This window comes from Argiope bruennichi, chromosome 6, assembly GCF_947563725.1.
Source record: "Argiope bruennichi chromosome 6, qqArgBrue1.1, whole genome shotgun sequence".
NCBI classification, from domain to species: domain Eukaryota; kingdom Metazoa; phylum Arthropoda; class Arachnida; order Araneae; family Araneidae; genus Argiope; species Argiope bruennichi.
The window spans coordinates 77141979-77154929 of NC_079156.1; the positions used below are offsets into that span (position 1 = coordinate 77141979).

Genomic DNA, 12951 nt, shown 5'->3' on the forward strand with positions numbered 1-12951 from the left:
TTGCAGTCGAGAAAAGTTCATAATGAACTGCTACTTAAAAGGGGTTTAATTTTAAATATTTTTCATGTTTCTTCAGAATAGCTCCACGTGTTGATCTAGTGGACCTCGAGTACTTCCGGCTAGGATTCCATCACTATCTGGCCGTTTCTGGTAGAAATGAGCAATATCTTTATATATGGAAAAGCGGAGAATTTGCGCTGAAACAAGTTTTACACGAGCAGAATGTGGGACAACTATACTCCGCGACTTTGCCCACTTGTCGAGATGACGTCATCGTATTTGTAATTAGAGATGTTTCAGTTGGGATATACGTTTATGATGGCAAAATAGATAACTTTGTGTTATCAAATGCAGGTAAATCTTTTAATATTCTAAATTTAATATATTTATCAGGAATAAATAGCTAATTTCTGTAAGCTGCAAACCTTGAGTAGGCTTTTTTAAATATAGAAGGGCGATGGCTGAATAAGAACTTCCCATTCAAACGGCTGATACAAATCGCGATTTTTCAATCCATTTGGAATAAAGATATTTTGCATACGAAGTTAGATTCCAACAATACTGCAATACAGATGTAATTTTCAGTTCTACTACATTCAACCACTTGCGATGGAAAGACATGCCACCTACATAGACGCTTTTGTCACAGAATCGCCCAGGACTTCCTACACGTCAATACAAGTAAAAAACTTAGCGACCTGTCAACTGCGACTATTTTATGGAACAGTTTACAAGAACACAATCTTGGATAGAAAATTAAATCGGGAAAACTTTATCCTCTAAATGATTTCTATAAGGTATCGGATACTTTGTGTGGCCTCGCTGCGAGTTAGAGAACTGTTTTGACACTCTCGCTTGTGAATTTTTCCACCGAAAGTGATTAAACCAAATTCAATAATAAAGCTCCCTCATTCACAAATATAACCATTTATTTCTACATCTGGTTTACATACATAAGCGAGTTTTGAAGCGTAACGAGCAAAGCGGCTAGAACGTGTCAACGGATTATATTAATCGTCTGCTATAGAATATTTAAATATTCCATAGCAGACAATTAACAACTTCAGTTAGGGACGACAAATTTACTTTGTGAGCAGTAGGCAATCCGTTTCTGCAAGAAATTTTTCTCCATATTTTGCACTATTTATCTTTGTACTTTTTGTAGGCTAATAGTTGATATTATATTGGCGCAGTTCTGGTCGTAAACTCGAAACTTTGCAAAGGCTACAAATAATCCAATGAATCATTTACACGTTTTTAATTTTGAAGGAAAATGTGCTTTAATATTTCCTAATGCACGAATTTAAAACTTGCAACTCTTTCACATATGGTTTAGGATCGATTTTTGAGAAATTTAATTCATAAGGAAAAGAATCTTTCATATATTCTAGAAATCTGCAATTGATCTTCCCAATTTTGCAAATTTTATTGGTAGTATTAAATCTTTGAGACGCAGAATTTAGTATTTTTCTAGATTGCATTATTTTTGCATCTTTTTCTCTTGAATACTTCCTTTGTTGCATAAAATTAATACATGGATCACCATAGGGAAGGGGTGATTGATGATAGACATTTGATTTAATTCAGTAAAGCGATTAGTTACAGGCGACTCGCAATATCATCTTTGAGCTATTTTTAACTGTGTATTTCGCAACATAATGTGACCTTTCTGGATATTACCGAGATTTAGACGGATCTTATTTGAAATAAAAAACATAATATATCCCAATTAAAGTGCCGTAATAGGAATTGGTGCCCAAACATAAAAAAAAATTAAATTTTGTTAAAGAACGCACCAAAATATATTTTACAGAATAAACCTAAAAACAGCCTTTTTTCATTTAATATAAAATTCTAAAACGATTAATGTATTAAATTTAAATGGAAAATTAACATTGAAGAATTTGAATATCTTGAATTTCAGGTACATATTTTATCTTGCATTATTTGGTGTAGAAACTTGAAAAATATGGATGAAATATTTTTATTAAAAAATTAAACGTGATCGCTTCTATGCTTTTCTTTTGCTGATTTATGAATTAAGTTTGATGCTGACTTTTAAGAATAGATCTGTACAAGGAATAACGGTCCGACATTTATCTACAGAACTCTAAAAAAAAGTACGCAGATTATAAATGATTGCCGAATTCAAAAAAGATTCAAACCTTTATTAGGGGCGATGATTTTTTGGATATGCTCTCAAGTATTGGAGCTATTTCGATTTTTAGGAATTTGGCAATTATCCATTAATAATACAAAATGTTAAGCTTAGTGTAATTAGAAATTTAATCGATTTTTAAGCTGAAATTTAAGAAACTGGCGATATTTCAAGTAAACGCAACACGAACTTTGTATCAGTTATGACCAGATCTCTAAATGATTAGCCATTTACTTATTGTCTTTAAATAAGATCTCATTTGAATTCTACATTCAATTTCAGATATCCCGTCAACATTTCTCGTTTCTCCTGGTTCGATTACTTCATTCACGAACAAAAATAAAGTAGAACTTGTATTCAAAGGCTATGATAATCTGGTAGCTTTCATTATAGAAACAAGCTTGAAGCCTACTGAAAATCCCTTCCTTGTCGCTGGTGAAAATGTTTCAAATTACATGAAAAAATTACAGGTAAATATTCTACAATTCAATTCAACAAATCAAACTTAGATTTAAACAAATATGTAGCTTTTTTAATATCGAGAGAGTTCTCTTTTGGTGTTAGTCAATGCACAACGTTCAACAGAATTTTGTAAGATCGTATTTTGTAAGCATGTATCGAGGGAGTCTTGCAGGAGTTTGGGCGTCGAGGGAGTCTTGCAGGAGTTTGGGCGTCGAGGGAGTCTTGCAGGAGTTTGGGCGTCGAGGGAGTCTTGCAGGAGTTTGGGCGTCGAGGGAGTCTTGCAGGAGTTTGGGCGTCGAGGGAGTCTTGCAGGAGTTTGGGCGTCGAGGGAGTCTTGCAGGAGTTTGGGCGTCGAGGGAGTCTTGCAGGAGTTTGGGCGTCGAGGGAGTCTTGCAGGAGTTTGGGCGTCGAGGGAGTCTTGCAGGAGTTTGGGCGTCGAGGGAGTCTTGCAGGAGTTTGGGCGTCGAGGGAGTCTTGCAGGAGTTTGGGCGTCGAGGGAGTCTTGCAGGAGTTTGGGCGTCGAGGGATTTATTTATGAAACTTTACTTCCCCGTATATGTAGTGTAGAGAAAGTATTATAATCGAAAGAAAGTATTAATCAGAATCTTAATTTTGATAACTGATTATCCAGAACTGACTAGATCCCTACGATCTGTGTTGTAAACAACTCGTTTAACCTCTTTTGTATTGCTGTGTAGTTTTGGCTCTAAAGATACAATTTACGTGTAGAGGGGATGCATAAATATCATTTATTTTAAGGTATGCGGTAGATTCAGCTAACATTTTTAGAGCTTCTATCGATATGTGGTTCTAGTAATAAAAAGGTAATGAGGAAATTTGTTATATTTTCAACTACTAATATTCAATGTAATGTATATGTTACGGCCAAAGCCCGAAATCGACCAGTTCGCGAATTGACTGGCCAATTCGAATTTTGACCAATTTTGCTGTAAACTATCCGATCTTTTCTTGATTTCGGGCTTTAACCGACCAATTCGCGAATTATCTTGGGACTATCGGCCAAAGTAGGAAGAAATCAAGAGCAGATTGTTTTACACTGTTAAAAATGAAGCATTTAAAAATTAGTACTTCTGTTGTTTTTTTTACAATTGTTTCAGAAACGAGTTCAAATATAAGTAACACCTTTGAGTTAAATAAGCTTGTAATATATAAATATGATCTCGTGTTATTCTATTCTCATATTAAAGCCATAATAGAAATTATTCAGTGAACGTATATGCTGTAACAACATGATAGCATGAAGATTAGATTTGTGCCCTTCAAAATGACGAATTATATATATCTTGAGCAAATGCTTTGAGCATCGTTAATGAATACAAAGATAAATTGAGTATTCAATTTTTCAACTACCATTAAGGATGATCCTTAGTCTTTTTCTGCTCCATAGATCTAATGTTAAAGATCCCAGATCACATTGTCTCCCGAAATATCACTTCAAAAAATATGAAGTTTTTTGCAAAAGCAAATAACCAATATAACGGCTAATTAAAACAAATAGGAAGGAAAAATAATTTTGTTAATATTTAGACATTTCTTTGTCATCTGTCGAAATTAAACTGCATCATATCCTTAATTATATTTTATACATAAATGGCATATTTATTTTAATTTACTCATAATATTGTTTTTCCCCTTGTAAAAAAAGTTCGTATTTTATGAATCGATATTTCGGAAGAGAATATAATCTGGAAAATTTAGCATTAGATCTATGAGGCAGAAAGACTGACGATCGCCCTTAAGACATTTCTTGGAACACGCATTTGACTGCTGGTCGAACGATCTCTTCGAATCCCTGTGGGTCCAAACATGTCAGTCGTTGTCGCGTTGATTCTCTATATCTATTAATATTGTCTATGTTTCAGCTTTTGTTTTGTTCCGAATGGCAACGGTGTTAAAAAAGATGTATATGTAGTTTGGAATTCATTAAAAAGAGGTTGTGTTACTTTTGAGAATGGCTTTGAGTTTTATATTTACGCCATAAACAAATGCCCTTTCATCCAAGAAATCGAAAGCAGAGTCTTTAATGAAAGTATCTGAATAAGAATATTATCTGATTCGATGTCAAACCGTGACAGTCGTTGTTTTTTGCAAGTTTAAGTTTGCATAATTTCTGCAGATTTGGAAAAGCACATACTTGCTTTCGAATCCTTGTACATATTCAAAAAGTGAGTATATGCAATTCTCAAATTTAAGTCTATCTTACTCGGAGCTATTATAACAACATGAAGTACTAAAGAATGAGTACATTTTACTTTTTAGTATTCTGTTTAATGTGCCGTCTACCAGTCAATCTACCATGATCACATCGGGCTTTGGCCAGGGATTCCCAGCCACTTCGCGAAATGGACAGAAAAAGTGGAATATACAAAATTAAGTGCAAGTACTTCGGACTTTGGCTAAAACGCGAATTGGCCAGCCAATTCGCAAACTCGCCGAACTTCGGGCTTTGGCCGTCACATATATAAACAATTGAAATGCAGAAGTAGTTTCATTTTCAAATCGCAGATCGTTTAATCTTTCAGAAAAGGCACAATTGGCCCTCTTTTTAAAAGATAATAGATAAGAAAGGATTTTAAAAATTTCAAAAATGCTTCACTCTGAACCGAGTGTTTTACTATGTCCATCTTGAGAAAAATCATCTTTGATGTCAGAACTCTAACTCCAAACAAAAAACTAGTTGAAAAGCTGTCGGTAAACATAAAATTGCCTGTATGCATTTTTTGATAAATTTACGAGGAAGTCGGAAGATTAGATGAAACAACATGTAAATTAAATAATTGTTCAAATCAAAACATATATCATCAAATTTTTGCGCAGTAACGAGGAAATTTTGGTGCCATTTCTACTAGCTTTTTTATATCATCCTTCATTTTGTAACTGTAAACGGTACTCTTCATTTGGCTTCCTTCGTCAGTACTGCTGTCTGCTCGGTATAGCAACACGGCTATAATATCCTATGTTGCATAAGACTAAATGCATTATAGGAAACTAAATCGTTAGTTTTCCTCGTATCGGATGTACTGTAAAATGTTTACAACCACTTTATGAGAATTGCAGATTAAATAGAATATTTATTGAATATCAAACTGAAACTTGACTGGAACGCTATTTATAGTTTTTAATTTTTCTTCTCCGAAGAATTAAAATGTTGCTTTTCTATCTGCAGCAAATATTGGAAGAACAAGCTAAGCAGCTTCAAGACATTAAAAACATTTTAAGCAATGCTGTTAGAACTACTGGGGATCAATACATCACAGCCTATCAAAAATTTGATAATCTGCACGCCAATGAAGGAGCCGTTGTTAAGAACATTGAAGAAATAATTTATGTCGAATGGGATAACACTGATCTGACTTTGGAACAATATAAAATTGGAACTGCAGACTTGGAGAAGAAAGTTACAGATCTTGAAAAGTTAGTTGAAGATATGGAGAAGATTATACCAGGTAAGATTTCACTCCTCATATTCTTGCCATAAAGCGTATTGCATAATGTAATATTTTATTTTGAACCTAACAACTTTAATAATCACTTTCTTTCTATCTAGATGTTGTTCGCATTGATGAAGATGCTGAAATAACTGGTGCTAAAACATTCTTGGGAGATGTTTCAGGATTGTCAATCTTGGCAGACTCCGTATACCTTCAAAATGTGGCAGGAATAAATGTTCCACAGCTTCAAAAGGAAATCTACAGGTGAACTTGCCAACCTTAACGGGCAAGAATTTGCAATTTCTGAAAAGATTTTAACTATGTGCACCATAGGCGACTATTTATATCTTAATATATAATGTCTGAAATTAAGTACAATAAGGGGCAATATTACACTAGGAAAACAATATTTGTTTAATTTATGGTCATAATCCATTCTAACTGATAGAGAAAAGTATTTTTGGACTTTTATACTTCTATGAAAGATGGCGGAAGAGGAACAGATATCGCATGTTTTCATAATGCTTCTCCAAAATAAAAATAAACATCCGTAGGCTGAGATTAGAATGGACAAGAGGATGATCTAGTATCGAGTATTCACGATTAAATGAATACTGTTCTTCATTTAAATGTGGCTCTCGGTTTATTCAAAAATTGCTTGTTCTTTTTAAAAACAGTATCGTTCTTTTCTGCTTGTTTATATAGATGGGTCAAAATGTGGTAATCATGTCAGCTCGGCAACAGTTTTCCGAAATGCAACAATATCCGAAAAACTTCACTCATTGTGTTCTGTCTTTACATCCGAACGTTATGCAATATATCTAAGCTTTCTGAAAATTGCAACGTTACCCCCCCCCCTCTAAATTTATTGTATATACTTATTCTAAAAGTAGTATTGCAGCTTTTAAGTAAGCGGAAAGTCGTCCCTTAGTTCTACATAGCTTGCACATATGCAATTCCCTCAATTTCGCAATTAAATCCTATTGGATTCCTGGACATGTTGGAATTTGTAGAAATGAAAAAGCGGACAAGGCAGAAAAAAATCATTCCTGATGAAAGAATTTTGTTCCATTGCCCGATGCATTACAAGCAATTAAAATAATTCAACACTTTTGGTAGTCTATGTAGCGAAAGCTCTCTGCGAATAAATTATTTCAGATGAAGCCATCTGTCAAAGATTTCAAAAGTAAAACTCTGACCAGAAAAAAGATGTCATTATCACGAGACTTCGAATAGGCCTATTTAACCCCAAAACGTTTTTCATTCTGATCATACACCACTGTAATATATGCAGTTACGTTTTAATCATTAAGCACATTCTGTGCGATAGCCAAGATTTTGGTACACAACGACAAGTTAATTTCGGCGCGATTTTTTTTTTAACTTAAAGGATATTTTTAGTGATAACTCTTCAAATAGTTTTGCCTTTTTAAAAGATATTCAAATTTTACATCAGATTTAATTGCATTTTTTTAAGAATGCTTTAATTTTTAACACGAAAATAATGTCAAACAAATTGTTTAATGCAGATTGACTAAATCTGATCCTTGTGCCATCAAAACCAAAGTTTGAAAAACGTTAATATATCTTAAACAAAATTGAAAAAGATTGTTCTTCTCTGCTTCGATTTCAGCTATTGAAGATAACTTGCAATTAAACTCAAAATTTTTAAATAGTTCTTTATATTGTGAATTTTGGCAGTTTAATGCTTTCTATAAAGCTGTCATTCGTTCAATCGTAGACAAATAAGTTATATAAATCATGTATTTGTAGGTATACAAAATATATTCTTTTCAGGCTTGATAAACCTCAGCGAATCTCGGGAACCCTCATTTTTGAGCAGCCTTTGACAATTAAAGGTCATTTAGAGATTGAAGGAACTGTAAATGGAATTGACATCAGCAGAGATGTCATGACCACAAATACTGAGCAGACTTCATATGGTAAGATTAGTTTTAGCGATACCGAAAGCTACCTTTTCCAATTTCATTGTGCAAGTTCGTTTCATTGGAACTCAGTTTGGTTATTTTTAATGGTTCAAATGCTTGAAAAGTGTTAAAAACTATACACTCATAATTAACCAAATATAAAAATAGATTTAAAAATAATACTGATAGTTTTTAAAATCAATTCCAACATGACAAATAGATGCATTCTTTGAAGTGTTATTGAAAAGTGCTTTGGATGAGAATATTATGTTCTATTTTCAAATCTTGTTAAGAAAAGTAGTCGTTAATCGTGTACATACTTAAACTGATTTACTGCACATCTTAAGCTGTGTTAAGCAGAATTGCATTTAGCAGGAGAAACTTTAAAATATATTTCGTAAAACACTGCGATTCATTTGCAGTTACTGTTGGCATACTACATTTTAACCTTATGATTAATTTAGTTTTCGCAATATAAATTAAACAAGCATGCATGCCGTGCAACTATTCAAATGGATTATCGTAACAAATCAGATTTTCGATTCGACAAGAGCCCTGGACCGTTGGCAGGTCGAATACAAAATGGCATTTGCCAAATCAGTGAAACATTCAATGAATTTTAAAACATAACGACTAGAATATAATATAATGGTATACAATTATTAAAATAGTTACTAAAGAAAATACAATCTCCCTCGTATATAACGCATTTGGATACTAATTATTTATGCAAGACTTGATAAACGGAATATGACAAACATTAATGTTTCATATTAGTTTTGAGTTTTTCTTTCCAATCTTAAATTAAATGCCTTAATTTGTAAAAGAAATTTACGAATATTATTGATTTCATAAAATTATATACATTTTGTATAATTTAGATTAATTTCTGCAATTTTTATCAATATGCGTATGTTTATCTTAAATGACATTTTGTCAATGTGGAACTAGATTGAGTCTCTGAAAGAGGTCTTGTAATGTGCTCTACATAGGTTCACAAAAGGCCTAAATCCACCATCACAAATCATTTTTGCCTGTTGCAACAGAAGTTCTAGAATTTTACTACCGTTAAACTGGAATTTAGAATATGTAGTTCGTGAATATTAATTTCGAACCCAAACTTCAATGTTATTTTACAAAAATTAACACTATTATAATGGCACCTGTTGTCATGCAGTTCGATGGATGCTCAGTTTTGCGAATTTCTAACAAAATAAGGCGTTAATTCGGTTCAATGTGTAAGTACTCCAGCACAAATAAGTAACAAATTGCATAGCAAATATATTTTAACAATTCTTGAATAACCCAAAATTTTCTCGAGTTCGAGTTAGTGGCTAGTGTTTTTTTATACCAAACACTTAAACATATTCAAAAAGTTATATAAACTTTTCTTTCATGAGCAAAATTATCGTATTTCTATATTAATACACCTTCAAATAGTGGCAAGCGATTGAAGTTGGGTGATTATATTAAATTCTTAACTATATCATGAGAAATTACTTCCTCAATGCATTTTGTCTGGAAAATCATCACTAAAAAATCTCTGGATTTAACGTTCAATTGGTACTGATATATCGTAGGATATATTCCTATTATATTTTGTCTGTAGGAATTAAATTTATGCTCATTGCATTTAAGACAAGTAAATACATTTGATCGTTACTGTATCCCTGTACTGAGTGTCACTAGCTGCACGTTTCAAAACATGCTAGTAGTGTAGGGACATCTGGATCGTAGTAGTGTAGGGACGAACTGCCATTGTGATATAAGGAAGACGCAATTTTGTCAACGCAGACAACGCATACGCAGAGAACTGATTTTTGCAGTTTCATACGATTCAGGCATTTTATGCTTGGCTATAAATTGCCGTTTTGGCATCCCTGGAATTTTCTTTTTCACTGCGTATCATATTTAAATCGTGAAATATTTGCACAAACATGGTAAAATGAAGTTCAACATACCTAAATTTGGAAAAGTATAGAAAAAGACAAAATGAAAAAACCGCGATATCGCATCAAAAAGAGTAGTAAGCAAAACACGCCAATTAATCTAATTATGCCAATTAATAATGAATTATCAATTTTTATGTGTGTCGCCAATTAATAATGAATTATCGCCAATTAATAATGAATTATCAATTTTTACGCCAATTAATAATGAATTAATTACACGCCAATTAATAATGAATTATCAATTTTTTTCAAACAAAAAAAGCTAAATTCTACAAACGCATGAGCAGTAAGAAAATACAATACAACGGCATGCTGTCCTGTCGGGGCAAGTACTTGCCATAGACAGAGCAGCATTTTTCAACCTTTCTACGAATGCACTGTTTACTGGCCGTCTTATAACTAAAGTGTAAACCCATCTTTAAAATCGTGTATCTTAAATTACTTTTTTTGTGTAGCTAATATGATTTTCAAGAACAAGGTGGTTGTTCAAGGCGATTTGAGCATTTCTGGTAAGCTTAATGATATAGATGTATCAACAGAAGTTGTCACTCTGAGTGGAACCCACAACATCACTGGACGAAAAAGCTTTCAGAATGGAATAATAGCTGGAAATGTGGAGACCAGTCTTCTGGATGGAGTAGATATAAACGAATTGTACGGCAAAGCTTTAACAAAAAGTGGAGACCAGATAATTTATGGTACAAAGACTTTCAGTGGTGGTTTGGTGACAAACAATATAATCCTAGATGGCTTACTAAATGAACTCAACATTGTAGATTTGGCTAATAATATTGTAAGAGTGGATCGACCAGCACATATTACAGGTAACGTTTTAGTCTAATATTAGTTTTACTTGCTTCAAATGTAAGATATTAACTCGTCTTGTCTACCTCAGAATTAGACGAATGTAAATTAATATTAAGGTAGCATGGTTTTACATGCAGTATCTATATGAACAGTTTATTTTGAAAATGGGGCAAGTCCATTTTTTGTTATTGTCAGATATTTAAAGGTTTGCGTTTCAATAAATTTTAAAAATATTGGCAAGTATTAATAGATATATTTTTTGTATTTTGTAGTACCAGACAATGTAGGTTTATGATCCAATAGGGTTTACGGTGCCGACTTAAAAAATAAAGAGTTCCATTATAACTGAATGAACTTGCCTCACTTTCAAAATTTAAGAATTATTGAAATCATTCATTTAATTGGAAAAATATTTCGGTTGCATCAGCCTTTTTTTAAGAATAAAAACAAAATACTATTCAAATTTTTATAAATATTTATTCATTTGATAAAAAAGGAAATAAAACCAAGAATAGTCTAGTGAAAAATATAACATAACAAACAATTCAGTTTTATTAAGAATTTCAATGAAATTCTATATTTCAGTTTATACGTAGGTATAATCAATTTGAATGTTATTCAAGATTTAACATTTTTAAAAATTCATGATGAACGGTAGGTATATATGGTAATATATCCATTATATCCTTGTATTTTTCAGATGTAATAAATCTCCTTTTTTTTTTCCTTGCATAAAAGATAATTTTATATTTCTGTAATTACTTGGAATTATTTATCTTCCTCGTTGTGTTGACAAATCGATAATTTTAAATTCAAAATCTCGTTTTATCGAAGTTTGGTTGAACATTTTGAATGGTGCATCCCTTGTAAATCCGATCCAGCATATAGTTAATCAATTTACGGTTTCTCCATCGGTATTTTTCTTTTTAAAACCGCTTTTTCCATGTTTAATTTCGTGTACTAAAAATTTGTTTTCGACAATTTTGTATTACTTTATAGTAATCTTGGGGAATATGCAAGGAACTGGTTTCTGGATTGAATAATTACTGGATAGTTCCGCTCCAAACTCACGATCGTTCGGTAGAAATGAATGTCCTTACAATAAATATTTGTGATCAATATTTATTTCGTTGTCACTGGACTTAATAATCGGTGATGGAAGTAAACATTATTATCGACACACAAAATTGCGATACTTTTTATTATTTATAAAATACTGTACAATCACCGATTTTCAATATCAAAAATAGATAAATAGAAACGCCCTAGATTTCAGACATGATGTCAAACGGCCACATTTGCTTCACCATAGAGCAACCAGAGCTAAATTTTGCCATAATATATTCGGCTAAATATAATTCCAATCTAAAATGGACTTGCCCTATTTTCAAAATAAACGGCTGATATGTAACCTGTATTTTTTATAAAGTTATAACAGCTGCTGGAAATTCTTCTGTAATTAAGTGCAAGAGGGCTATAAGAACATACTTAACCAGGCAATGAGTAAAATTTAAATTTTTCGCTCTATCGAGAATTTGATATAAGAGTAAGCGGTTTAATTTCGTTTGATCCTGAGATGTAGAATTTACGGCGCAATGAAAGTTTGAATCCATATTGAGAAAGCACGATTCAGATAATAAAAATCTAAAAGTTGCTCCATGACTTTTGCTTATTTCTCGCAACGCAATAAAACTAAGATGTTCATACCAGACGGTTGAAAGGGAAGAAAATGTCTGTTTTCACTGTAATGTATATTTTGATAATTCTATTTGTGGTTAAAATTGAGCGATTTTGTATGAATTTTCACTACCTATCCTGCTTAAATCTCTTTTAAATGATAGTTTATGTAGTATGTGAATATAAATGATGTATCAGGCTTGTGTAGTTTGTAAATGTTGTGTATGCTTTCCTTACAGCCCATTAAGTAATTTAATATATAAGGAATATTCTTGACTGTAAAAAATAAAATGGCCTGCCTTACCCATGATACTTGACATGCGTTGATTCCATCCAGAATTTTGAGGTGTCCATGTGTGTTTCCTGATTCGTGATTCATTTTAATCCATGTTTGTTAACATCCTACAAAAGAGAAATGTTGTGAACAAATTTTACTATCGAGCTGAATAAGAAATTTTAAAATGCAAGGTTATTTTTTCAGCATGTTTTTTAGTGCATCAAGTCTGCAAACTTAA

General features: G+C 32.5%; 1 protein-coding gene across 1 annotated transcript in view; it reads left to right on the forward strand.

Annotated features, from left to right (window-relative positions):
- Nucleotides 1–12951, forward strand: part of LOC129972791 (uncharacterized) — a 61686-nt gene that overhangs the window by 12716 nt on the left and 36019 nt on the right. Inside the window, exons 8-13 of the mRNA XM_056087058.1 lie at nt 77–354; nt 2441–2628; nt 5808–6087; nt 6189–6336; nt 7870–8015; nt 10408–10776. Of these exons, the coding sequence (XP_055943033.1) occupies nt 77–354; nt 2441–2628; nt 5808–6087; nt 6189–6336; nt 7870–8015; nt 10408–10776 (1409 nt within the window). The remainder of the gene's footprint in view (nt 1–76; nt 355–2440; nt 2629–5807; nt 6088–6188; nt 6337–7869; nt 8016–10407; nt 10777–12951) is intronic.